The sequence below is a fragment of the Vipera ursinii genome (genome assembly GCF_947247035.1).
Source record: "Vipera ursinii genome assembly, chromosome: W".
Lineage (NCBI taxonomy): Eukaryota > Metazoa > Chordata > Lepidosauria > Squamata > Viperidae > Vipera > Vipera ursinii.
The window spans coordinates 22,842,143-22,870,127 of record NC_139522.1 but is presented as its reverse complement, the minus strand read 5'-3'; the positions used below and the strand labels follow the sequence as shown (position 1 = coordinate 22,870,127).

Below are 27,985 nucleotides of genomic sequence, written 5' to 3'. Positions count from 1 at the left end.
TGGTGGTCATCTATGCTGAAATACATTCAGTCTTAGCTCCACAAGGCTTTCTGGAAACAGTGAGGGACCGGTCCATGCCGCGTCGGCACCGTCCCCTGGGCGCACGCTGGGGAGGTATCACCCTTTGTGAGAAATTAAGAAATGCACCATTGCCTGGAAGTGGCCAGCATATGACCCTGCCTACTTTGGGCAGGCTAGGGCCTGGGCAGCGTTGCGCTTCTCTTCAGATTTGTGCCATGCGGCTTAGCCTCTCGGTACTGTCAGGAAAGTGCCCCACTGCCTGCCAAAACCAGGCAGGCTGGGGGCTGGGCAGCATTGTGCAGGTAACATCAACTCTCATGCTGCTCATGGCATCCCCTCTCCCAACTGCAGTGCTGTTGCGGCCCTCAATGAAATTGAGTTTCACATCCCTGCTTTAAATGGTCTTTCAGTCTGGTTCAGTAGGAATCACAATCATGGGGAAGACTGCTGACCTGACAGTTGTGCAGAAAACTATCATTGACACCCTCCATAAGGAGGGAAAGCCTTAAAAGGTAATTGCAAAAGAAGTTGGATGTTCCCAAAGTGCTGTATCAAAGCAGATTAATAGAAAGTTATGTGGAAGGTGAAAGTGTGGAAGAAAAAGTTGCACAAGCAGCAGGGATGACCGCAGCCTTGAGAGGATTGTCAGGAAAAGGCCATTCAAAAGTGTTGGGGACTTTCACAAGGAGTGGACTGAGGCTGGAGTCAGTGCATCAAGAGCCACCTCACACAGGTGGATCCTGGACATGGGCTTCAAATGTTGTATTCCTTTTGTCAAGCCACTCCTGAACAACAAACAACGTCAGAAGCATCTTACCTGGGCTAAAGGAAAACAGACCTGGTCTGTTGCTCAGTGGTCCAAAGTCCTCTTTTCTGATGAGAGCAACTTTTGCATCTCATTTGGAAACCAAGGACCCAGAGTCTGGAGGAATAATGGAGAGGCACACACTGCAAGATGCTTGAAGTCCAGTGTGAAGTTTCCACAGTCTGTTGATTTGGGGAGCCATGTCATCTGTTGATGTTGGCCCACTGTGCTTCATTAAGTCCAGGGTCAATGCAGCCGTCTACCAGGAGATTTTGGAGCACTTCATGCTTCCTTCCGCAGACGAGCTTTATGGGGATGCTGACTTCATTTTCCAGCAGGACTTGGCACCTGCCCACACTGCCAAAAGCACCAAAACCTGGTTCAATGACCGTGGGATTACTGTGCTTGATTGGCCAGCAAACTCGCCTGACCTGAACCCCATAGAGAATCTATGGGGCATTGCCAAGAGAAAGATGAGAGACATGAGACCGAACAATGCAGAAGAGCTGAAGGCCGCTATTGAAGCATCCTGGTCTTCCATAACACCTCAGCAGTGCCACAGGCTGATAGTTTCCATGCCACGCCGCACTGAGGCAGTAATTGCTGCAAAATGGGCCCAAACCAACTACTGAGTACATATGCATGCTTATACTTTTCAGAGTTCCGATATTGTTCTATGTACACTCCTTGTTTTATTGATTGCATGTAATATTCTAATTTTCTGAGATTGTGGATTTGGGGTTTTCATGAGCTGTACGCTATAATCATCACAATTATGACAAATCACGGCTTGAACTATCTTGCTTTGCATGTAATGAGCCTATCTCATATATTAGTTTCCCCTTTTAAGTTGCATTACTGAAATAAATGAACTTTTGTATGATATTCTAATTTTTCGAGTTTCACCTGTACATCAGCGCAACAGAAAAAAGAGGGGTTACTGTATATGTCAAAGAAACAATAGATTCCAAATTAGTGTACTCAGATGAAGAAGGAAGAATTGTAATGGTTGAAATATATCTACATCAAAAACAAACATTGTTAGTGGCAATCTACGCTCCAAATAACAATCAAGAAATTTTTTATCAAAGCCTACATAGGAAATAAATAGAAATGGAATACCAAAATATTTGTTTAATAGGGGACTTCAGTGCGATAGTTGACGGAACAATGGATTACAAAAGCAACAAAACAGGAAAATCCAGAAGAAGAACAGTACCTAAGACATTTTTTGATATGGCAGAGGAAATTGGAATACAAAACTCCTGGAGATAAATTAATCCACAAAACCTGCAATATATTTTTTACTCAAATAGCCACAAATCCTGGTCAAGAATTGATATGATTTGGATGACATCTGAATTGAGGATGGATATACAGGGAATTGAGATAGAAATAGGTACATGGGAAGACCATAATCCTCTAAAAGTGACATGGAAAGGAACACAAAATACCCCAAGATGGACTTTAAACCAATCTATACTAAAAGACAGGGACAGGGGACAGTTTGTATCTGCCCTCAGTGTGGAAGGGACTGCCACTCTCGAATTGGCCTTTTTAGCCACACCAGATGCTGCTTTAGGACCTCTTTCCAGAGCACGATACCATAGTCTCTCGAGACTGAAGGATGCCAATGGAATGGACTAAAAGAAAAAGAATTCATAGAATTAGCGAAAAAAGAAATGGAATTCTTCTTTAAAGAAAATAAAGGAGAAGATACATCATTACAAAACCTATGGGACACAGGCAAAGTGTACTTCAGAGGCATAGCTATAACGTATACGGCAAAGAAAAATAAGCAGAGAAGACAACAATATTTATTACTAAAAGGAAAATTTGGAAAGTTAGAAACAGAACTACAAAAAACTCCACAGAAAAAGACTTTGAAAAGAGAAATGGAAATAATAAAACACAAACTAAATTTGTTGGACTCAGAAAAACTGGCAGAACAGATAAAGAGAGCCAAACAAAACTTTTTTGAAAATGCTGATAAACCAGGAAGATGGTTGGCTTATAAACTTAAAAAACAGAAAGAGAAGAAAATAATATATAACTTAGTAGATGGAAAAGGTTGTCTTCAATTTAAAATTGAAGAAATAAAAAAGATAAGGAATACTATAAGGAATTGTATGATAAAGAGGAGACTTCAAGAGAGAGAACAGTTCAATATCTAGAAGAAAGTAAACTTCCAAAAATTCCAGAGTCATTTAAAACTATGCTAGAAGAAAGGATCACAATGATGGAGATATCAGAGGCTATAAAAGGACAAAAAAATGGGAAAACACCAGGCCCAGATGGGCTCCCGGCGAAGTTCTATAAAAATTTACAAGACATATTAAGCGAACTGCTGAAAGATGTTTTTAATGGACTTTTGTTAGAGGCTAAGCTTCCAACTACATGGATAGAAGCAAATTTTACTTTAATACCAAAAGAAGACTCAGATTTGATGTATATTAAGAACTATAGACCGATCTCATTACTTAATGTGTATTATAAAATTTTTACTTCAATAATGGCAGAGAGTTTGAAAAAATACTTAGTTGAATTTATACATCCAGATCAAAACGGCTTTTTACCAAAGAGACAAATCAAAAACAACTTAAGAGTGATAATGGACGTATTAGAATACTATGAACTACATCCAGGGAAACAATTAGCATTAATATTCTTAGATGCCCCAAAGGCATTTGACAACGTTTCCTGGCAATTTATGATTCAGCAATTACAAATAATGGACTTTGGAAAGAACTTTATAAATATGATAAAAACAACATATAGCAACCAGACAGCCAAAGTGATTGTGAATGGAGATTATACTGAGAGCTTTGAGATAAGAAAAGGCACGAGGCAAGGATGTCCACTATTATTTATTTTCACTTTGGAAGTTTTAAATAGAAGGATTAGACAAGACACAGAAATTAAAGGACTGAAGATAAAAGATGAAACATATAAGTTACAAGCATTTGTTGATGATCTAGTATTTATTCTAGAAGAACCTTTAGAGATGATTCCTAAGCTAAGGGGAAAGATAGAACAGTATGGAGAAGTGGCGGGATTAAAAATAAATAAAGAAAAAACTAAGGTAATAGTTAAGAATCTCACAGATAAACAGAAAAAGCAAATACTAGAGAAAACAGAGGTACAGATAATAAAAAAGTTAAATATTTAGGTATATATCTTTCAGCCAAATGTTCATCAATAAAAGAAGATAACTATACAAAATTATTGAAACAAATAAAGATGGACTTGGAAAGATGGAAGAATCTGCAATTGTCAATATTAGGAAGAATTGCTACAATAAAAAATGAATGTATTGCCGAAGATTTTATTTTTGTTTCAAACAATCTGGATAAAACTTGAGAAAAAAATTCATTCAAGATTTAAATTCATTAGTTTTGCATTTTGTTTGGCAGGGGAAGAAAGCTAGAATTAAGATGAAAACACTACAAGACGCTAAGGACAATGGAGGATTTGGGTTGCTGGAATGGGCGTTGTATTATCAAGCATCTGTTTTAACATGGGTGAAAGAATGGATAATGCTTAGAAATGAAAGGTGGTTATATTTAGAGGGGCATGACCTGCAATTGGGATGGCACGCCTTCCTATGGTATGGAAAAAATAGAGCTCATAAGTACAGTTGCAAGAAAAAGTATGTGAACCCTTTGGGATTACGTGGAGTTTTGCATGAATTGGCCATAAAATGCGCTCTAAATGTCATGTAAGTCACAACAATAGAAAAACACAGTCTGCTTAAAATAATACTACACAAACATTAGCTGTTGTCATGTTTTAATTGAACATAAGATGGAAACATTCACAGTGCAGGGTGGAAAAAGTATGTGAACCCCTAGCCTAATGACTTCTCCAAGAGCTAATTGGAGCCAGGAGTGAGCCAACCTTGACTCCAATCAGTGTGATGATATTGGATGTGTTGCTGACAGCTGTCCTGCCCTTTAAAAACACACACCTGTTTTGGGTTTACTGGTCTCAAGAAGCACTGTCTGATGTGAACCATGCCTCGCAGAAAAGAGCTCTCAGAAGACCTACGATCAAGAATTCTTGACTTGCATGAAGCTGGAAAGGGTTACAAAAGTATCTCCAAAAGCCTTGATGTTCATGTGTCCACGGTAAGACAGACTGTCTACAAATGGAGAAAGTATAGCAGTGTTGCTACTCTCCCTAGACGTGGTCGTCCTGTAAAAATGACTGCAAGAGCACAGCGCATAATGCTTAATGAGGTAAAGAAGAATTCTAGAGTGTCAGCTAAAGACCTACAGAAATCTCTGGCACATGCTAACATTTGTGTTGACACATCTACAATAAGGAAAACATTAAACAAGAATGGAGTACATGGGAGGACACCACGGAGGAAGCCATTGCTGTCAAAAAAAATATATTGCAGCACGTTTGAAGTTTGCAAAAGAGCACCTGGATGTTCCAGAGCACTACCGGCAAAATATACTGTGGACAGATGAAACCAAAATTGAGTTGTTTGGGAAAAACACACAACACTAGGTGTATGGAGAAAAAAAGGCACAGCACACCAACATCAAAACCTCATCCCCACTGTAAAACATGGCTGAGGGAGCATCATGGTTTGGGGCTGCTTTGCTGCCTCAAGGCCTGGACGGATTGTTGTCATTGATGGGAAAATGAATTCCAGAGTTTATCAGGACATTTTGCAGGAAAACGTACGACCATCTGTCCGCCAACTGAAGCTCTGCAGAGGATGGGTGATGCAACAGGACAATGACCCAAAGCATACAGGTAGATTTAAGGTGCTGGTACTTACCTTTAAAGCCCTACATGGCTTAGGCCTGGGATATTTGCAGGACTGTCTGCTGCCGGGAATGATCTCCCATCGCCCAGTACGCTCACACAGAGAGGGCCTTCTCAGGGTGCCGTCGGCTAGACAATGTTGGCTGGCGACCCCCCAGGGGGAGGGCCTTCTCTGTGGGAGTGCCAGCCCTATGGAACCAACTTCCCCTTGAGCTCCGGATGGCCCCGGATCTCCGGTCCTTTCGCCGTGGCCTTAAAACACTTCTTTTCCATCAGGCTGACCTGGACTGACGACAGGGATTTTAAAATGTTTTTTTAATTTTTAACTACAATTTTATTTTATTCTATTGGGGCTGTTAATTTAATTCTTTCTAACTTTTGTATCGTCGTATTTTATTGTTAGCCGCCCTGAGTCCTTCGGGAGATAGGGCGGCATACAAGTCCCAATAATAAATAAATAAATAAATTCAACAAAACAATGGCTTCAACAGAACAGAATACGCCTTCTGGAGTGGCCCAGTCAGAGTCCTGACCTCAACCCGATTGAAATGCTGTGGCATGACCTTAAGAGAGCGATTCACACCAGACATCCCAAGAATATTGCTACACTGAAAGAGTTTTGTGAAGAGGAGTAGTCCAAAATTACTCCAGATCGTTGTGCAGGTCTGATCTGCAACTACAGGAAACGTTTGTTTGAGGTTATTGCTGCCAAAGGAGGGTCAACCAGTTATTAAGTCCAAAGGTTCACATACTTTTTCCACCCTGCACTGTGACTGTTTCCATCTTATGTTCAATTAAAACATGACAACAGCTAATGTTTGTGTAGTATTATTTTAAGCAGACTGTGTTTTTCTATTGTTGTGACTTACATGACGTTTAGAGCGCATTTTATGGCCAATTCATGCAAAACTCCACGTAATCCCAAAGTGTTCACATACTTTTTCTTGCAACTGTATTTCCAAAACCACTATATAAGAAATGCCTTGTTTACAGTATGGGAAAAAGTTAAAGCTAAAATATACTTAAAAATTCCAGGGTGGCTATGAACGATTGATGCATTTGTACATCCAAACTTGGTAGATTTTGAAAAAATATGGACATATAGAGATATTCTAAATATTGATGGGAATTTAAAATCTAAACAAGAACTGGAAAGTCGGGATCAACCTGTCGTGGTGGGCACATTTACAAATGCAAAATAGATATGAAAAAGTCGTGAAAATGTATGGATTTTATAAAGATCAAACTGTATTTGATAAGATTTTGTTAACTTCAGATGAGAAATTAATTAAGGAAATGTATAATTTTTTGTTAATTTTGGAAATGGAAAGTGAACAAGTCAAAGAAACAATGATAAGATGGGCGAAAAACTTTGGCTACAATATAGAACTAGAAAAGTGGCAAAAGCTATGGGAGAGAAATTACAAATTAACACTGTCAACTTCATATAAAGAAAACTTATATAAAATGTTTTATAGATGGCACTTGCCACCAGCAAGATTAGCAAAAATGTTTAAAAATATGTCAGATAGATGCTGGAAATGTAAGCACAACTCAGGCATGTACTATCACATTTGGTGGACATGTGGCAAAGCAAAGGCTTATTGGAAAAAGATATATGCTTGGTTACAAAAAATACTAGGTGAACATGTTGATTTTAAACCTGAACTTTTCTTACTAGGTATAATGCCTGAAAAGATAACAAAGTCTATATTTGATTTTACACATCACTACAGCAGCGAGAATAATCTTTACGCAATACTGGAAGAATGAAAGACTACCACCAGAGGAAGAAATAATCAGAAAAATATTGGAATGCGCAGAGATGGATAGATTAAGTATGAGATTGAAAGATAAAGAAGATACAGATTACTGATTACTTATTTTATTGTTGGTTAGAGTAAAGAATGAAGGATTAGGAATTGAATATGTATTAGCATAGCTGAGCCCAGACAGCTCGTTGATTGAAAAATTAACACATGTATGTAAAAGAAAATTAATAAAAACTTTATTAAAAAAAAGAGAAGCAACCTGGAATTAAGGAGAATGTCAAGTTTCCGACGGATGTGTTCCTGGGTATCCCAGTTGGACTTTTCTCTCGGTGGCTGCTGTGCAGGTCTCCTCCTTGTTGCTGGTTCCGGTCTACTCTGCTGTTGTGGGTAGGGAACTGGACAGTTTGCTGCTCGATGTCCCTGCTGTCCACATCAAAAGCACTTGATTGGCGGGCCTGTAGGTGGCCTAGGTCTTTCGGCAGTAGCAGTAGTTGGAGGTTTTTGGGGGATGGTAGCCGTTTGGGTTCTGGCTTTGGCACAGCTTCAGGTGGGAGAGGCTTCTTATAGCGGATGAGCTGGACATCTAATTTCATCGCTGCCTGGTACCATTCGTACAGCTGGTCAGGTACAGCTCGGTAGATGCATGCCTGAGAAAGGTGGTCGTCTAACCCTTCTCTAAAATGGTGAATTATGGATTGCCAGGCCATCTCTCTATCCGACCGGCAATCTTGCGAAACTCCCTCACATACTCCAGGGCAGGCCGGCCAGCTTGTTTTATCTTGTGGATTTCTCCTCCTGTTTTGAGGGCAATGGATGGGTCCTCAAATCTTTCTCTCAGCCCTAGGAGGAAAAGGTGGGGGTCCTCCAATTCAGGGGCTTGCTCATTATATAAATTGTTTAACCATTCGGATGCTTCTCCCTCTAGGCTGGATGCAATCACATTGACCATAGCACCTGGGTCCGGGTAGATATAGCCCCAGCGATTCAAGTGAGAGCGTACTTGGTTGAGGAAAAAAATCAGTTTCTCTGGGTCCCCATCGAAGGTTACTCTCAAGGGTGGGCTCATCATTGGTTGCCGGGGCCCCCACTGCTGGTGGCCCCATCCTGATTGTTGATTCAATGGCTGCCAGGGCCCCCACTGCTGTTGTACCCCCAGTTGCTGCTGGCCCCATCGGTGCTGCTGTATGCCCAGGGGTTGCACGTTTGGGCCCTGCTGCTGTTCCCCTTGCTGTGGTTGTGTGAGGGGAGGCTGCTGTTGGCCGGCGGGAAGTTGTGGCACCACCTGCTGCTGTAGGCCCCTCAATGGTTGTTGGATAGATGGGGGTTGCTGTTGTCTACTCTGTTGTTGGACTGCAGGGAATTGTGGCACCCTCTGCTGCTGATCTACTAGGAGACATGTTAGCCTCAAGTGCTGTGGTGCCTCCCTCAATTGCAGGCTCCTCAGTGGTTGCTTGGTGCTCGGGTGTGGTGTCCAGCCTCCATGGAGTTGTCATCCTCCAACTAGCTGTTGCTCTCCAGGCTTCTGCATCACTCCAAGCTGTTGCAAGGCCTCTATTAGCTGATTTAGGCCCAGAGGTTGTTGCCCCTCCTTCTGTGGGGGTTGCCATACTCCCCACTGCTGCAGGGGTCCTAGGTTCTCTTCCTCTGTGGGACTGGAGGCCCTAGTAGGGAACTCCAGGGGTTGAAGGGCTGTTACCTCTGCGAAAGGGGGGCTGGGGGCCTCTCTTGGCAGGAGCTGTTCTGCGCTCCTCACTTCTAGCTCTTCAAACCTTTCTGCTAGATAGTCAATTGATTGGCTATGGGCTGCAGATGGATATTTCCACTTACCCGAGTATTGAATCTCAGCTGGCCAGGCAGCTCCCCACCGGTCTGGGGAATGTGATGTGCAGCAGTCGTCTCTTTGTTGTCGCTCTACCTCCTCTGCCTTTGAAGCCCTTGGGGATGGAAAGGCCGCTTCGGGGCGTCTGGAGTCTCCGCTGGGCTTAATCCACTCTGACGACCAGACCAATTCTCCTGGTTGTTTGGGTCTAGTTCCCAGCTGGGAGGATTGCTGAAAGTCTTTTCCTACCGACTTCTTTGCTGGCCCTTCCCCTCCTGGGGTGGCTGCTGGTGCTGGGGAGCTTACTTCAGGCAATTTTTCCTCCTCCATGATGGGATCTTCCCCGTCTCTTTGTCAGCCTGTCTCCCAAATGAGACAGCAACGGGAGGTCGGGACCCCCTAGTTTGTAAAGTTGGTGGATTCCAGCTTGATGTCAAGTTTCCGACAGATGAGCTCTTCAAAGGACTCTGAGACATTGTTTACCTTAAAAGTCTTTTAGTAGAGCCCTATAACATCAGCAATGCTTACTGGAAGCTGGAATCTGAATTCCCCTCCCCTTACCACAATAATATTAAGCACAATTCTCCTCCTTTCATTGCTGTCATTAATCACATTCTCCAATTCATTTGAAGGGTCAGTTTTCCCTTCTGTTAGACAACCTGCCAAATTCTTATCTTCTCTTATTTCAAAACAGCCTTGAGAGACATTTTTCCTCCTCCCCCCAGCATCAACTGATTCTAGCTCTAAAAGTAACACACAAGTTTTAAATATGAAATAGCTGCTTTTTTAAAGAAGTTTTATTGATTTTTAATATTTACATGTACATGTATTTGTGAAACAATATGGTGGTTGGGTAATTAAAATAAGAAATAGCCATTTGTAAATAGGTCAGGTTACATCAACAAGAGATGCCCTCTCTAATTCCCTTAGTGATTGTTGTTGTTGTTGTTAGTTGCGAAGTCGTGTCCGACCCATCGCGACCCTATGGACAATGTTCCTCCAGGCCTTCCTGTCCTCTACCATCTTCTGGAGTCCATCTAAACTCACTCCTACTGCTTCAGTGACTCCATCCAGCCACCTCATTCTCTGTCGTCCCCTTCTTCTATTGCCCTCAATCTTTCCCAGCATTAGGCTCTTCTCCAGTGAGTCCTTCCTTCTCATTAGGTGGCCAAAGTATTTGAGTTTTAGCTTCAGGATCTGGCCTTCTAAAGAGCAGTCAGGGTTGATCTCCTCTAGGACTGACCGGTTTGATCGCCTTGCAGTCCAAGGAACTCGCAGGAGTCTTCTCCAGCACCATAGTTCAAAGGCCTCAATTCTTTGGCGCTCAGCCTTTCTTATGGTCCAGCTTTCACTGCCATACATTGCAACTGGGAAGACCATAGCCTTGACTATACGCACTTTTGTTGACAGGGTGATGTCTCTGCTTTTTAGTGTGCTGTCTAGATTTGTCATGGCTTTCCTCCCCAGGAGCAAGCGTCTTTTAATTTCTTGGCTACAGTCTCCATCTGCAGTGATCTTGGAGCCCAGGAAAATAAAATCTGTCACTACCTCCATTTCTTCCCCATCTATTTGCCAGGAATTGAGAGGGCCAGATGCCATGATCTTGGTTTTCTTAATGTTTAGTTTCACCCCAAGTTTTGCACTCTCCTTCTTCACCCGCAACAAGAGGCTCTTTAGTTCTTCTTCACTTTCTGCCATTAGAGTGGTATCATCTGCATATCTTAGGTTGTTGATGTTTCTTCCGGCAATCTTAATTCCAACTTTTGATTCATCTAGCCCTGCCTTTCTCATGATGTGCTCTGCATATAAGTTAAATAGGCAAGGCGACAGTATACAGCCTTGCCGGACTCCTTTCCCAATTTTGAACCAATCAGTGGTTCCGTGTCCAGTTCTCACTGTTGCTTCTTGGCCCGCATATAGATTTCTCAAGAGACAAATAAGATGGCCTGGTATGCCCATCTCTTTAAGGACTTGCCAGAGTTTGTTATGATCCACACAATCAAAGGCTTTAGCATAGTCAATGAAGCAGAAGTAGATGTTTTTCTGGAACTCTCTAGCTTTCTCCATGATCCAGCGTATGTTGGCAATTTGATCTCTAGTTCCTCTGCCTCTTCGAAATCCTGCCTGCACTTCTGGTAGTTCTCGATCCACATACTGCTGGAGTCTAGCTTGTAGAATTTTAAGCATAACTTTACTAGCATGAGAAATGAGTGCAGTGGTGCGATAGTTTGAACATTCTTTGGCACTGCCTTTCTTTGGAATTGGAATGTAAACTGATCTTTTCCAATCCTGTGGCCACTGTTGAGTTTTCCAAATTTGCTGGCAAATTGAGTGTCGCACTTTTACTGCATCGTCTTTTAAGATTTTGAATAGCTCAGCTGGAATACTGTCACCTCCACTAGCTTTGTTGTTGCTCAGCTTTTCTAAGGCCCACTTCACTTCACATTCTAGGATGTCTGGCTCGAGGTCAGTGACCACCTCATTGTGATTATCAGGGACGTTAAGCTCATTCTTGTATAGTTCTTCTGTGTAATTTTGCCACCTCTTCTTAATCTCTTCTGCCTCTGTTAGGTCCCTGCCATTTTGGTCCTTTATCATGCCCATTTTTGCATGAAACGTTCCTTTCATCTCTCCAATTTTCTTGAAAAGATCTCTGGTCCTCCCTATTCTATTGTTTTCTTCTATTTCTTTGCATTGTTCATTTAAGAAGGCATTCTTATCTCTTCTAGCTATTCTTTGGAATTCTGCATTTAATTGGGCATATCTTTCTTTTTCTCCCTTGCCTTTTGCTTCCCTCCTTTCCTCAGCTATTTGCAAAGCTTCCTCAGACAGCCATTTTGCTTTCTTGCATTTCTTTTTCTTTGGGATGGTTTTGGTTGCTACCTGTTGTACAATGTTGCGAACCTCTGTCCATAGTTCTTCAGGCACTCTGTCTATCAGATCTAATTCCTTAAATCTATTTGTCACCTCTACTGTATATTCAACAGGGATATGATTTAATTCATACCTGACTGGCCTAGCGCTTTTCCCTACTTTCTTTAATTTAAGCCTAAACTTTGGAACAAGAAGCTCGTGGTCTGAGCCACAGTCAGCTCCTGGTCTTGTTTTTACTGACTGTATAGAGCTTCTCCATCTTTGGCTGCAGAGCATATAGTCAATCTGATTTCTGTGTTGACCGTCTGGTGATGTCCATGTGTAAAGCCGTCTCTTGGGTTGTTGGAAAAGAGTGTTTGCTATGACCATTGTATTCTCTTGACAAAATTCTATCAGCCTGTGCCCTGCTTCATTTTGTACTCCAAGGCCAAACTTGCCTGTTATTCCGGTTATCTTTTGGCTTCCTACTTTAGCATTCCAATCCCCCATGATGATAAGGACATCATTTCTGGGTGTTAGTTCTATAAGGTGCTGTAGGGCTTCATAGAACCGGTCAATTTCATCCTCTTCAGCACCGGTGGTTGGGGCATAGACTTGGACTACTGTGATATTGAATGGTTTGCCTTGGATTCGAACTGAGATCATTCTGTCATTTTGAGGATTGTATCCCAGTATTGCTTTTCCTATTTTTTTATTGACTATGAAGGCTACTCCATTTCTTCTGAGGGATTCTTGCCCGCAGTAGTATACCTGATGGTCATCTGAATTAAATTCACCCATTCCTGTCCATTTTAGTTCGCTGATACCTAAGATGTCAATGTTTAGTCTTGTCATCTCTTGTTTGACGACATCCAGCTTGCCTTGATTCATGGATCTTACATTCCAGGTTCCTATGGAGAAAAAATCTTTACAGCATCGGACTTTCCTTTCACCACCAGACACATCCACAGCTGAGCTTCCTTTTGCTTTGGCTCTGTCGCTTCATTCTTTCTGGCGCTACTAGTACTAGCCCTCTGCTCTTCCCCAGTAGCATATTGGACGGTTTCCGACCTGAGGGGCTCATCTTCCAGCGTCATATCTTTTTGCCTTTTGGTACTGTCCATGGCAAAGATACTGGAGTGGGTTGCCATTTCCTTCTCCAGTGGATCACGTTTTGTCAGAACTCTCTGCTATGACCTGTCCGTCTTGGGTGGCCCTGCACGGCATAGCTCATAGCTTCATTGAATTACGCAAGACCCTTCGCCACGACAAGGCAGTAATCCATGAAGGGGCCCTTAGTGATTACATAGTCAAAATAAGCAAGTTAGTATATTTCTAGTTATAACCTAATCAATCAACAAAATTCAAAATATATTTTCACTAATACATATCAATATCCTGTTTTTAAATTTTATCTAATTGCAATAGGATATTCTAGAATAGCCTATAGTATATAGAAAAAAGCTTAATTTTGGGTAACCCACAATTCCCTATTTCAATAAAGAATAATTCTTTTGTCTACAAAACTTATCTTGTTCATTACAAAACAGTTTTATGTTTTACCATTAAAATTAACTTTCATCTTAGCAAATCACCAATTAGAAATATATTTTTTGCCTTAGCCATTCAACAATTATTAAAATGCTATCTTTTATATATAAAATTCTAGATTCTATACTATAGTTCAAAAATAGCCACTGAATATTCTATAAGGCATCTTAACCATACATCAATTATTAAAATACCATCTTTTGATATGTCATTCCAAATTCTATAATATAGTTCGGAGTTATATTTCCTTTACAAATCTAAAAATTAAATGTAAAATCAGTGATATTTTTAGAGATCCCCCTTAATCCATAAAAAGATACTTTTGTAGTCTATCTTTAGGAATCCCAAAAAAGAAACAAGTTCAGTCTTTTAAATCTAACTCTTGCCTTCCTTTTGTGCCAATCATACTTCGCTCTTGGTATCTTTAAATTCTCAAATGTATCTTCCTTTCTTCCTAGACCCCTTATTTGAATCCAGGGAGCATATCCAAATGTCAGTTTTGCAAGGAAAATATCCCCTTTGTAACCATTGTATTTTTGTTTTGGTAGTTTGGTTTTTGGTGGTTGATATAATTATCATTAAATCAGTCAAATCTTTTTGTTCTTCCAATTCTGTCTGGGTTAGGTAGAAAGTAGCAGCTGGTATTATGTTTAACATTTGATTAATTGCATTCTCAATATATTGTATTTGAAGGACTTTAGTGTCTTCACTCTTGGTGTTGTTTTCTTCAGGTGCTGCTGCTTTTTGGGTTGTAAGTTTTGTAGTTGCCATTAACGTTTGGACTTTAAGGTCTTCTGTAGGTTGCTTTTGTTGTTCTTTGAAATCTCCTATTTTAGTGTTAGTTTCCACTTCTATTTGGTTTTGGGTTATCTTTTCCTCATTTACAGAGTTTGATTTGGTGGCTTTAAATTGTCAGATTTTTCTTGCAGCTTGGCTTTAATTTGCTCTGTCATTGCCAAGATCGTATCCGGTATTAGTTTATAATCAAGTGGCGGGATGTATTCATCCATTTCATTGTTGTTTACAGTTAAATCTTCCATGGAGGCTGTTTTAATAATAGTCAAAGATTTTCCACCTCCTGAAGAGTTGTATTCAGTGCCAGGTGTTCCCACACTTATCTTCAAGAACAGCTCTATTATTCAGTCAGCTCTCACAACAGAAAAAGGAAATTTACTTGCTGTACCAGGTTTCGCCACAAGATGTCATCAATAACATATAACATGCAATGTAAGAGGGTTTTTTTTCTTTTTCTTTTTCCAAATTAATATAGAACTTTTGTAGGATTAGTCCAATTTTTTTCTTTAATTCACAGTTTAAAGAGAGAATAGGATAGTGAGTCCCCAGCAACAAATAGAAGCTTTTTAGTAAATACAGCTGAAATTGTTTAAATTTTTTGCTGCATTAATTGGATTTCTTTTGTGACTTTGAGGCTTTAAGATTTGTTCCCAAAGTAGATATTCACCGTTTTCTCAAAAAATGAGGAAGGAGATTTTCAGGAAAGTCCCACAGGAAGATGATTAAGGGAATAAGAAAGGTAAAAGCTCACCCAGGTCCTCCAGATTGTTTCTTAGTGCTAGGTAGTACTTTTGGCTTTCGGCAGGGAGTGGCTTAGTGATCAGCCATCTTTATGGCCGGTCTCTTCTTTGGGCCAAAGGAGATGGTCCCGGATTCCAGCGGAGGGCTGCCGCCCTTCCGCGATCGCAGGGAAGTCCTCCTCTCGGTAATTGCCCCTCCAGGGTGATTTTTGACCCTTTTCAGGGTCCTCCAAACAAGAAAGAAATGGACAGCAGGAGACAAACTGTCCCTGCACGTCCGGAAGCGCTGTGTGTGCTAACCGGAAGCCAAATAGCTGCTTCTTCATCTTTTGTCAAAGCAAGAATATCCGATGTTAGCAGCGTTGACAGATAGACTTCCTGACAATGAGGACAATTAACCAGTGGAATAGGTTGCCCCCAGAAATCGTGGGTGCTCCATCACTTAAAAAGAGGCTAGACCAGTGGTGGCGAACCTATGGCACGCGTGCCAAAGGTGGCACTCAGAGTCCTCTCTTTTGGCAGGCGCGCCACTGCTAGCAGCAGGTCCATCAGGCTGCCGCCCGGAGCAGGAGCCCCACCCAGCACAAAGGAGGGGAAGCAGCTGACTAGCAAGCTTGTAGAGATGGTAGAGCAGAGGTCACCAACCATTGTCGATTGGTGGACTGGAAGAAAAGGGAGGGGAAGCATTTTACATGCGTGCGTGTGCGCACGGGGCTGCGAGCATGCACACACTGTAAATGGGGCGGGGCTAGTGCCTGCGTGATACTAGCCCTGCCCTTTTCTTGCGTAGTGCAATGCCTTGTATGAGCGCCTTGCAGCATGGTGGCCCATTTTTGCACCCCTGGTTTTTGCGTGCCAGAGGCGGCACTCAAAGGCACCTCCCTGCCCCCCCTGAGGGCACCATAATGCTGATGCGCCCCTGGCACTTTGCAATAAGTGGGTTTTGGGTTGCGGTTTGGGCACTCGGTCTCTAAAAGGTTCGCCACCACGGGGCTAAACAGTCACTTGTCTGAGATGGTATAAGTTCTGCTTGAGCAGGGGGGCTGGACTAGAAGATCTCTAAGGTCCCTTCCAGCTCTATTCTAACATTCTAACATATATCAAACTTATAAAAATCCATCCTAACTAAGTCATTAATTTTAAGTCACTCCCTTCAGCTTATCTTCATAGAATCAAGTTTGTCTTCTCAGGAATGTCTTTTCAAGTCTCTTCAAGAAATTCTCAACCTTGTTAATATCCATGAAAAAAAACTCCCAAAGGTGTTCTGTTAAAATTTGTAGATTAAATTGGAGCACTTTGTTAGTATTCTTGTTAGAAGAAAAAATCCCAAACTTGACCTCTTAAAAATTGTGAATTTACTTGGCACTCTTGTTTCAATTGCGCTGGGAGGGTTATATTCAAACCATGATTGTAATAGAAGTTGGTGTCAGATTTATATTCCAAAGTTAGTTATTTGCATTGTCCAGTATTTGTGCAGTTGTTAACAGTGGGTTGATAATTTTCTAAACCTATTTGTGTCTCTTGTTCTTTTTAAATATCTGTATGATTGGTATTTTTAGTCCCTAGCCGATTTATGGTATAGGACGGTGATGGCAAACCTTTTAGAGACCGAATGCCCACACTGCGACACAAAACCCACTTATGTATGGTCGGGTGCTGGGTGGGTGTGGCCCATTGGGTGGGTGTGGCTCATTGGATGGGCGTGGCCCATTGGATGGGCGTGGCTGTGGTGGTAACGGCAGACTGGGTGGGACTAAAAAGTCCAATTCCAACTTTGCGAGATCTTTTTTTTCCCCGTGAGAAGTTGAAATTGATAGATTGATTGAACGAATCTTTATTTTTTTCTGCACACGGCGGCAGAGGCCTAAAGCAAAAACCCAGCTGAAGGCCTAGGACTGGGGCGACGGTGCACGTGCCCACAGAGAGGGCTCTGCATGTCACCTGTGGCACACGTGCCATAGGTTTGCCACCACAGGTATAGGACTATGAGGTGATTTTCTGTATGGAGCTTTGAAAGATTTCCCTGATGATAGACTCGAGCTCAGGATTAAGCATCTTCATCGCTCCCTCTAGTGGTCACAAATTGTATTTTTATTTATTATTCCTATTTCTGGCCAATCAGAGTTAATGAAAATCAGAAAATTTCAACCTCCAACAACAAAGAAATCCAGGGCTACAGATTATTTTAAAAATAGTAAAATAAAACCACAACTGTTATGTTTCTCGATCAAATTTAAAAAGAGAACATACTCCACACATTTTAGCTGCCTACAGCAATACTCTTCCTTCTCATTTAACAATAAAGAAGTATCAAAAATGATGCAGAGCCAGTGGTGGGATTCAGCCAGTTTGCACCACTTCGGCAGAACTGGTAGCTAATTTTTTGTTGCCCAGGGCCAGAATGGACTTCCGAAAGCGGCATCCACACAGAGAACTGGTGGTTCACATTTTTGAATCCCATCACTGTGCAGAGCTTCTAAAAGAAGTAACAGGCTGCGACTAAAGAGAGCCTCTTTTAGCTAATAAAAATAATAGTCTCGTAAATTGGTTAAGAAATGAAAGGCATAACTTATTGTCCGTTTGAAAAATAAATTCCAAAATGGCTGTTTTATCCAACAATGAAGCGACTCCAGCCCTGCCCCCCAGCTTCAGCTCACCAGCTGCTTTGAAGCACAGCTTCTGAAACTACTTGGAGACTGTTACTGTAGGGAAGATCTTGTGGGATGAGAGGAAAGCCTGTTCCTTCTGTTGTTAAGTTGGAAAAACGACAGTCCAGAGAGAGGAGATTCTCTGGGCGTGTCAGGTGTCAGGTGTATCACTGGAAGTCCAGAAGCTCCTGAAAAAGTAAATGTGTTCTGCTAGCTAAACTTGTTCCTTATTCTTCTTCTTTACAATAAGGTGTGGGATAGGGAAAGGGGAAAAAGAAGGGGTAGCTTGGTGGAAGGAATTAATGAAACAAAGTAAGTTGCTTCTAAAGTTACTGCTGGGAAATTATATTTCCTTAGGGAATTGGATTGGCCATGGAGAATACAAGTTTAAAGCTTTTCCTTGTGAGGAGATATTTAGATAGCATAATTTAAACTACAAGGTATTTTGTTACAAGGGAGCTCAATGTTGGAAGGTATCAGTCAGGAGACAGGTACAAAACAAGGCATTGGATATACCATGGAACACAGGGAAGACAGTCTTCAACAAGTGGAGAGAATATGGCACAAGAATGACATTACCAAGAACTGGATGTCCCTCCAAAATTGATGAAAACAACACAAAAACTGGTTTGAGAGGCTGCCAAGAGGCCTACAGCAACATTAAAGTAGTTGCAGGAATTTCTGGCAAGTACTGGTTGTGTACTATCATGTGACAGTAATCTCCTGTATTCTTCGTATGTCTGGGCTGTATAGAAGGGTGGCAAGATGGAAACCTTTACTTACAAAGAAAAACATCCAAGCCTGGCAATATTTTGCAAAACCCTACATCAAGTCTGACCAAAACATGTGGGCAAATGTGTTATGATCTGATGAGACCAAGGTCGAACATTTTGGCCATCATTCCAAAAAGTATGTTTGGTGCAAAAACAACACTGCATCTCCAAAAGTACAGCATACCCACAGGGAAGCATGGTGGTGGCAGCATTATGCTTTGGGTCTGCTTTTCTTTAGCTGGAACTGGGGCTTTAGTCAAGGTGGAAGGAGGGAATTATGAACAGTTGCAAATATCAGTCAGTTTTGACACAAAACCTTCAGGCCTCTGCTAAAATGCTGAAGCTGAAGAGGAATTTCACCTTTAAAAACAACAATGACCCAAAGCATACCTCCAAATCAACAAAATAATGATTTAAGCAGAAGAAGATCAAAGTTTTGGAATGGCCCAGCCAGAGCCCAGACCTGAATCTAATTGAAAATCTGGGGTGACCTGAAGAGGGCTGTGCACAGGAGATGCCCTCACAATCTGTCAGATTTGGAGTGCTTTTGCAAGGAAGAGTAGGCAAATATTCCCAAGCCAAAATGTGCCATGCTGATAGGCTTCTACCCTAAAAGACAATGCTGTCATAAAATCAAAAGTTGCTTCAACAAAGTATTAGTTTAAGGGTGTGCACACTTATACAACCACATTTTTGTATGTTTTTTATTGTTATTCCCCCCCAAGAAAAAAATCAGTTTGTTTTCCAACTGAATTGTACAGCTTATAGGTTATATTAAAGGTGGATTTTTTTTGAAATGATTTATCTTGGTTTGACTTTTTTAAAAAAACTCAAAAACCTGGCAATTTAACAGGAGTGTGTAGACTCTTTATATTCACTGTACCAACAGTTCATATTTATTTCCCCTTTGTATGGTACTCAAAATATGCAGCTTCATGAAATATTTTGCTGTCTCTGTTCCTGGGACAAGAATGTAGGTACAGGTAGCTTATGGCTGTGACTTATGACTGTTTTTCACACTTACCACCATTGCACCATCCCAATGATCACATGGTCAAAATTCAGTCACTTGGCAATTGGCATGTATTTATGAGAGTTGCACTGTCCCGGAGTCACATGATCATTTGTAACCTTCCCAGCTGGCTTCTGACAAGCAAAGTCAAATGGAGGAATCCAGATTTGCTTAACGACTGCATGAGTCATTTAACTGCAGTGATTCACTTAACTGTGGCAAAAAAGTACATAAAATGGGGCAAAACTCAAGTGCCTTAGCAATGAAAATTTTGGGCTCAATTGTGATTGTAAGTTGAGGAATACCTGTATAAATGAAGTAACTGCTTTAACCATCAGCAATAAGAAATTTAATAGTTTAACTTGGTACATTTTAGGCTAATCCAGATCCTAATACATGCCTTGGAGTGTTTGGCCTCAGCTTATATACTACTGAGAGGGATCTTCGTGAAGTTTTTTCCCGTTACGGACCATTGAGTGGAGTCAATGTGGTGTATGATCAACGGACTGGGCGATCAAGAGGATTTGCTTTTGTTTACTTTGAAAGAATAGATGATTCTAAAGAGGTAAAGCATTTTTACTGAATATATTAATTTTTTGCAAAGGTGCTTGTTAACACTGACAGTACTTGATAACCTTAAATGTTTAATTTCTGTAATCATGATTTTACATAACATTGCCGTGAATAAAATAAAATGGCTTATTTTGATGACTAACTACAGGTGAAACTCGAAAAATTAGAATATCGTGCAAAAGTTCATTTATTTCAGTAATGCAACTTAAAAGGGGAAACTAATATATGAGATAGACTCATTACATGCAAAGCAAGATAGTTCAAGCTGTGATTTGTCGTAATTGTGATGATTATTTAATTTAATTTAATTTAATTTAATATTTGCATTTGTATACCGCCCTTTCCCTGAGGACTCAGGGCGGTTTACAGGGAATTAAAATCGAAACATACAAAAGTTAAAACCAATTAAAAAAGCATTAAATTCACCCTGTAGATTAAAACCCCAGTTAAAATTTTTATCCTCAGCCTGGGCCCGAGAGCTCAAAGAGCCAGGTCTTCAGGCCCCGGCGGAATGATCGGAGGTCGGGAGCAGTCCTCAGCTCTACCGGCAGCTGGTTCCAGAGGGCAGGCGCTCCCACTGAGAAGGCCCTATCCCTGGGTGTCACCCGCCGGCAATCTCTCACCGGCGGAACCCTGAGCAGACCCTCCCTGTGGGAGCGCACTGGGCGAAGGGCGTTTGATGCCGGCAGCAGGTGTTCCCTCAAATAACCCGGACCCAGGCCATGTAGGGCTTTATAGGTGATAACCAGCACCTTGAATTTCACCCGGAGGGCAACCGGAAGCCAATGCAGCTCGCGGAGTAGAGGTGTTACATGGGAGCATCGGGAAACCCCCATTACAACTCGCGCGGCCGCATTCTGCACCAGTTGAAGCCTCCGAGTGGTCTTCAAGGGCAGCCCCATGTAGAGAGCGTTGCAGTAGTCCAAACGGGAGGTCACAAGCGCATGAGTGACTGTGCGTAGGGCGTCTCGGTCCAGATAGGGACGCAACTGGCGCACCAGGCGAACCTGTGCAAAAGCCCCCCTGGTCACGGCTCCTATGTGATCTTCAAAATTGAGCCGTGAATCCAGGAGGACGCCCAAGTTGCGAGCCCTATCAACGGGGGGTAACACCTCACCCCCCATCGTTAGAGGTGGAATAACTTGGGTTACAGCTTACAGCTCATGAAAACCCCAAATCCACAATCTCAGAAAATTAGAATATTGTGAAAAGGTGCAATATTCTAGGCCAGGGGTGTCAAACTCAATTTCATTGAGGGCCGCATCAGCCCTCAGGGGGCCGGGTGGGTATGGCCAGGGTGGGTGTGGCCTACTGGGTGGGCATGGCTAGAGTGCGTATGGCCTGCTGGGTGGGCGTGGCCAGCTCTACATCGTTCGCATCAAGGATGCCTATGGGGGCCTGGGCAGGAGTGGGACAGATCTGAGGGTGTCTGGCAGAAGGAGGGTCTCTGGGCCAGGGCCAAGGCAGCGGGGGCCGTTCCCTCACTGTTTACAGGATGGCTTCGCGGGCCACATGAAACCACTTTGCGGGCCGGATCCAGGCCCCGGGCCTTGTGTTTGACATGTCTGTTCTACGCTGAAAGTGTCCCACTCTAATCAGCTAATTAAGCCATAACACCTGCAAAGGGTTCCTGAGCCTTTAAATGGTCTCTCAGTCTGGTTCAGTAGGAATCACAATCATGGGGAAGACTGCTGACCTGACAGTTGTGCAGAAAACCATCATTGACACTCTCCATAAGGAGGGAAAGCCTCAAAAGGTAATTGCAAAAGAAATTGGATGTTCCCAAAGTGCTGTATCAAAGCACATTAATAGAAAGCTATGTGGAAGGAAAAAGTGTGGAAGAAAAAGTTGCACAAGCAGCAGGGATGACCGCAGCCTGGAGAGGATTGTCAGGAAAAGGCCATTCAAAAGTGTTGGGGACTTTCACAAGGAGTGGACTGAGGCTGGAGTCAGTGCATCAAGAGCCACCACACACTGACGGATCCTGGACATGGGCTTCAAATGTCGTATTCCTCTTGTCAAGCGGCTCCTGAACAACAAACGTCAGAAGCGTCTTACCTGGGCTAAAGAAAAACAGACCTGGTCTGTTGCTTAGTGGTCCAAAGTCCTCTTTTCTGATGAGAGCAACTTTTGGATCTCATTTGGAAACCAAGGACCCAGAGTCTGGAGGAAGAATGGAGAGGCACACACTGCAAGATGCTTGAAGTCCAGTGTGAAGTTTCCACAGTCTGTGTTGATTTGGGGAGCCATGTCATCTGCTGGTGTTGGTCCACTGTGCTTCATTAAGTCCAGGGTCAACGCAGCCGTCTACCAAGAGATTTTGGAGCACTTCATGCTTCCTTCCACAGACGAGCTTTATGGGGATGCTGACTTCATTTTCCAGCAGGACTTGGCACCTGCCCACACTGCCAAAAGCACCAAAACCTCTTTCAATGACCGTGGGATTACTGTGCTTGATTGGCCAGCAAACTCGCCTGACCTGAACCCCATAGAGAATCTATGGGGCATTGCCAAGAGAAAGATGAGAGACATGAGACCGAACCATGCAGAAGAGCTGAAGGCCGCTATTGAAGCATCCTGGTCTTCCATAACACCTCAGCAGTGCCACAGGCTGATAGCTTCCATGCCACGCCGCACTGAGGCAGTAATTGCTGCAAAAGGGGCCCAAACCAAGTACTGAGTACATATGCATGCTTATACTTTTCAGAGGTCCAATATTGTTCTATGTACACTCCTTGTTTTATTGATTGCATGTAAGATTCTAATTTTCTGAGATTGTGGATTTGGGGTTTTCATGAGCTGTACGCCATAATCCAGCCACCCAGGTAACTGTGAAAATGCCCTGATTTTCTTACCTGGGTCTGTGCACAGAGTTTCCCGGCAGTTGGTACTTGACCCACCTCCTTGCCTTGCCAGTCCTTCAGACGCTCAGGACATTCACACTTAGTGTATGTATGTCTTGGCAGTCTTCCAGGACCCTCGGGGCATCAAAAAAAAAAATGACCTGACTTCCTTTGTTCCTGGAATCCACTATTTAGCGTCCGGTTCTTAACGGGTCCTGGGCCAGGGGTGGTCACCTTTCAGGAAACTGTCAAAATAGACGTGGAGCCTGTCCCCTTAGGTGTGGCTACTCCTGGTGATCCAGGGACCGTTTGGATATCCTGGATGAGCCCCCAAGTTGTTTGGAACGTGACTCAAGATCCAAAACAAAGAAACTCACTTGGAATTCCAGCAACAAAGTTTTATTTCAAAAGAAGCGTTTGCAAAGGCTTGGTGGACTGAAACACACACAGGAGTTCAGCCACACCTTACAGAGCTGTTTGACACATTTTTATATCCTATCCCCAACGCAGATTCCCCCTCCCCTATCGCACTCAACGCCCCTTCCCTAATCATCCGATAAACTTTCCGGACCGCCTAAAACCACTGTCCTTCCCATGTTCCAGGAAGCCCCTTTGTCCATATCCTATCTTTCACCGTCTAATTTTCTGTTACCACAGTCCGTCTCCTATAGTTGTTTCGATATTTCCTCTTACAATTTGTAACTTCTGCTTTTCACATTTGTACTTGTCAATACTTAGATAAAATATTATTTGTGATCTTCAGTTGGCTTCTGCTTCAACCTTTAGACTCATTAGAAATTTCTGAATAATACTTTTATTCATTTCAGTACATTACATGCATGTCCTCAATTAGGACTGCAATTTTCATTGTAAGTTGATTCATTACATGACTGAACCCGATTTTACAACCATTTTTACTGTGGTCATAAGTGGAGTCCAGCTTGACCAATGTGACTGTTGTAAAAATGCAATAGTTAATACAATGTGCTAACTCAGTGTATAAATCTGTGGGTCAGCAACTTTATTTTAAACCAAATATGTAATTATTAATCCTGCTAGGTAGCAGCATCCAGCTAACATTTGTTGAGCTCAAAAGGGCTAAGCAGTCTTGTGCCTGGTTAGTATTTGCATGGGAAATTACCAGAAAAGCCAGAGCTATAGGTTAAATGAGGAAGGTTAAAAAGAAATAGTAACATATTATTTTTATATTGTTGTGAAGACACCTACATACAGTAGATATCTTAAGGCACCAGGAGCTAAGCTCAACTAGAAGAAGACTTTATGTTTATTATTGCTAAGATCTTTTGGAAGATTAGGAAGAAATGTGAATATATGGTGTTTGTCCTCTTTTGCATAAAATTCTCTCTAGTTATAGTTAAATTCTACATAAAATCTCTATAAACAGTATAGTTTCAAATCTAATGCCAGTTTTGAAACTCTTTGAAAAAGGAGATATATGCTAAACTTGATACGATATTATTTGTTATAGGTGAAATTTTAAAACATTCAGTTATTGAGTTATCATTTGAGACATTTGTGATTATTCTGTTTAATATTCTGCTTAATCTTTCTATTGATATTATAGAGGGCATGTTAAATCCTTAGAGCTAAGAATTATGTCAGTATGAAATCCAAGTTTCAGGTTGTTAGTTTTTTGCAATTTTGCAAAGTCAAATTTTCAGATATCACTATAAAGCCAGATAATGCAGAGACTGGTACATTACTTTCAGGATTCTGATTCTTGTAATATGTGTTTTTTAAACAATATTCAATTTTACTCTAATTACATTTAATAACTTTTGTCTGAAAGGTGAAATATTTATATGATATGAAGAGAAACAGTAAACTAAACTTTGGCTAAAAAACAAAATTTTATATATATAATATTGATACTAAAATATAATGTTGATAGGCTTTTCATCTTTTCTATACGTAGTATTCTGTGGACCTATTCATTTTAAATGTCTTAATGCAAACATGTGACTTGGTTCTTAAGCTAACGACTTATCATTAAGTGCATGATTAAGAGTATTTTGAAAAGTAATGTAGTGACTTTATACAAAGCAGCAGTAACAGTGTCAGGCCTCTAAAATCATTTTTGGGGCACTGACATTCTGTTGGGAGGGGGGAGGCTTTTCCTCTGTTGGGAGTGGGGAGGTCGTGGGCTCTGGGATGTGTTTCTTTTGCTTTGTTCTCTCAACCTTTGATGTAACTCTTTGGGTGTGAAAGTGGGCAGGAATGTGCCTGTGGCCATATGCCTTGCTGCGAAGAGGATACAACGCCTGGGAACAGAGTTTTATCTCTCCTTCAACTTCTAGTTCCCATAACAACTTCACACCTGTGGATTGGCAGTTGGGCACCTGGGAGGGGTTTTGAAGAGAGGGGTATAATGTAATGTTTCATACAGGAATTGTTCAGATCTTGCCTAGCTTTTCTGTTTTCACTATCTCTCAATAAAAGTTCCTTTTGAAACAATGCCAGTTTCAAGAGTTATGCTTTCTTGGGAGTATTAGCTGAGGCAGGACCTTACAAACAGTATGTCATGGTTCCAATAAATGAGACCAGAGAAAATAAAAGAACTCCGAGGCAATTTTCTTCCTCAAAGAACACTTTTAATGGCTACCTATTATCGGCATGAACAAAGGTGAAACCAAGTCTGAAGTTCCCACCCCCTGGTTAAAAAGTTTCAAGTTGAACTTCCCATCCCTGCAATGTGTCATAAATCACAATCCCCAATTAAATGTTTTGGCTTCCGTTAGAGTGCCCGCCAAAAGTTAGAGTGACCTTGGTTACCACAGTGCAATTCTTGTGTCTAGAATAAGAGAATACCTCTTCCCCCTCCCATCACTGTGGCAACCAAGAACAAAGTGAAGATGGCTATGGCCAGATCTATGCAATGGTTGACAGTTGGATCCTCTAGAGAAGAGAGAAATCCTGTGAAAAATTTTGAGTCAGGCATCACCTCGAGGCTTATTAGGGTGTTTATCGAAAAACTGACGTATTAATCTATCAGCTTTTACATCGGTGCTTTTAACTCAAGTTGCCTCTGATAATGGGTATGCCTTCCACTGCACCAGATATTGTAACTTTCCCTTGTATAACCTTGAATCAAGAATTCATTTCACTTCATAATGAGTCTCTTCCTCCACTACCAAGGGACCAGGTGCCTGTCTGGAGGGAGGTCTCATTGAGGACACTCTATGTCAGACATGTCAAACACAAGGGCCGGGGGCCAGATCCGGTCCGCGAAGTGGTTTCATGTGGCCCGCGAAGCCATCCTGGAAACAGTGAGGGAATTTTATTTATTTTATTTTTATTTTAATCCCATTTATATCCCGCCCTTCTCCGAAGACTCAGGGCGGCTTACAAGCTTAGCAGTAGCCTTCATTCTATGTATATGCCTGCTTATTAGGGCTTTCACACACACCCCAAGCGGCATTATTACAAAGTCAGCTTATTGCCCCCAACAATCTGGGTCCTCATTTTACCTACCTCGGAAGGATGGAAGGCTGAGTCAACCAGCCCCTGCTGCCTTGGCTCTGGCCCAGGCCGGCCAGGAGCCAATGTACAATTTTGTGGTGGTCATCTATGCTGAAATATATTCAGTCTTAGCTCCACAAGGCCATCTGGAAAAAGTGAGGGACCGCCCCCTGCCGCATCGGCCCCGCCCCCTGGGTGCACGCTAGGGAGGCACCATTGCCTATTATTATTATTATTATTATTATTATTATTATTATTATTATTATTATTATTATTATTATTATCGCCTGGAAGTGGCCAGCACATGGCCCTGCCTACTTCAGGCAGGCTAGGGGCTGGGCAGCGTTGTGCTTCTCTTCAGATTTGTGCCACCCGGCTCAGCCTCTCAGCGCTGTGAGAAGAGGGCCAATGGTACTTCCAGGCAATGGTACATTTCTTCATTCCTCATGAAGGATGACACTTCCCCAGCTGCGTTTCTTGCCTGTTTTTCTCCCTCCCTCATCTCAAATATTTTCCATCACTCTGTTCGAAGGAAGGAAGGAAGGAAGGAAGGAAGGAAGGAAGGAAGGAAGGAAGGAGAGGGAGGTTCTGAGGGAAGTCCTGCCTTAGACCTTCCCTGCTTCCCTTTCACCATCCCCTTGCCCCCTCCTCCTGGCCTAACCTGGGTGGTCTCCCATCCTATTGCTAAGGAAGCTTTGGAAACAAAGCCAGGTCTCCTCACATGGAGAGGAAGTGGGCCTCCCTCTTGACGTTGCCCTCATACCCATCATGAGCAACCTGGCTAAGGAGAGCAAGCACAGCAGCTGGGCACCCCCTTGGGGAGGTGGGGGTGGGCTTAGTGCTGCGGGTGCTTGAGGGCTAGGCTGGGCATTAGACCTCCGCATCACCATCCAGCCTCCCCCCCCCCCGCATGGCCTGAGAGGAACAGTGAGGCTCCTCCAGTGGACCATGCCTCGGCACTTGCCCCAGTCCCATCTCCTTCTGCCAGAGACCCTCAGATTTGTCCCACTCCTGCCCAGGCCCCCATATGCACCATTGACTCGAACAATGTAGAGCTGGCCATGCCCACCCAGTAGGTCACACACACTCCAGCCACGCCCAACCAGTAGGCCACGCCCACCCTGGCCACACCCACCCGGCCCCTCAAGGGTAACCACAATGCTGATGCGGCCCTCAATGAAATTGAGTTTGACATCCCTGCTCTATGTGGTTTCAAAAGACTGGACTGGAACACAGGGTGAACTTTTCCTAAAAGGTGAGGGAGTTTCAATTCCACTGTGACTGGATTTATAATCCGTACAATGGGGAAAGGTCCTAGGAACCTAGGTCCCAATTTTTTACTAGGCAATCTGAGTCTCAGATACTTTGTTGATAAACTTTTTCTCCCACACGGAACAGCCTCTGGGGGGGCCTTCTCTTGTCAGCTTGCTCTTGTAGATCTTTGACGCTTTAACTAGAGTCACGTTCACATCATTCCAAACAGTTTTCCAAGAAGCGACCCATTGACCTAAGGTGTGAGAA

General features: G+C 42.5%; 1 protein-coding gene across 10 annotated transcripts in view; it reads left to right on the top strand.

Annotated features, from left to right (window-relative positions):
- The window catches only part of LOC310648289 (transformer-2 protein homolog alpha-like), a 124,425-nt gene that overhangs the window by 43,079 nt on the left and 53,361 nt on the right, over positions 1-27,985 (top strand). For all 10 annotated transcript variants that reach the window (XM_083376053.1, XM_083376047.1, XM_083376046.1 and 7 more), the window contains exon 4: positions 19,945-20,133. In XM_083376053.1, coding sequence (XP_083232179.1) covers positions 19,945-20,133 — 189 coding nt within the window. The remainder of the gene's footprint in view (positions 1-19,944; positions 20,134-27,985) is intronic.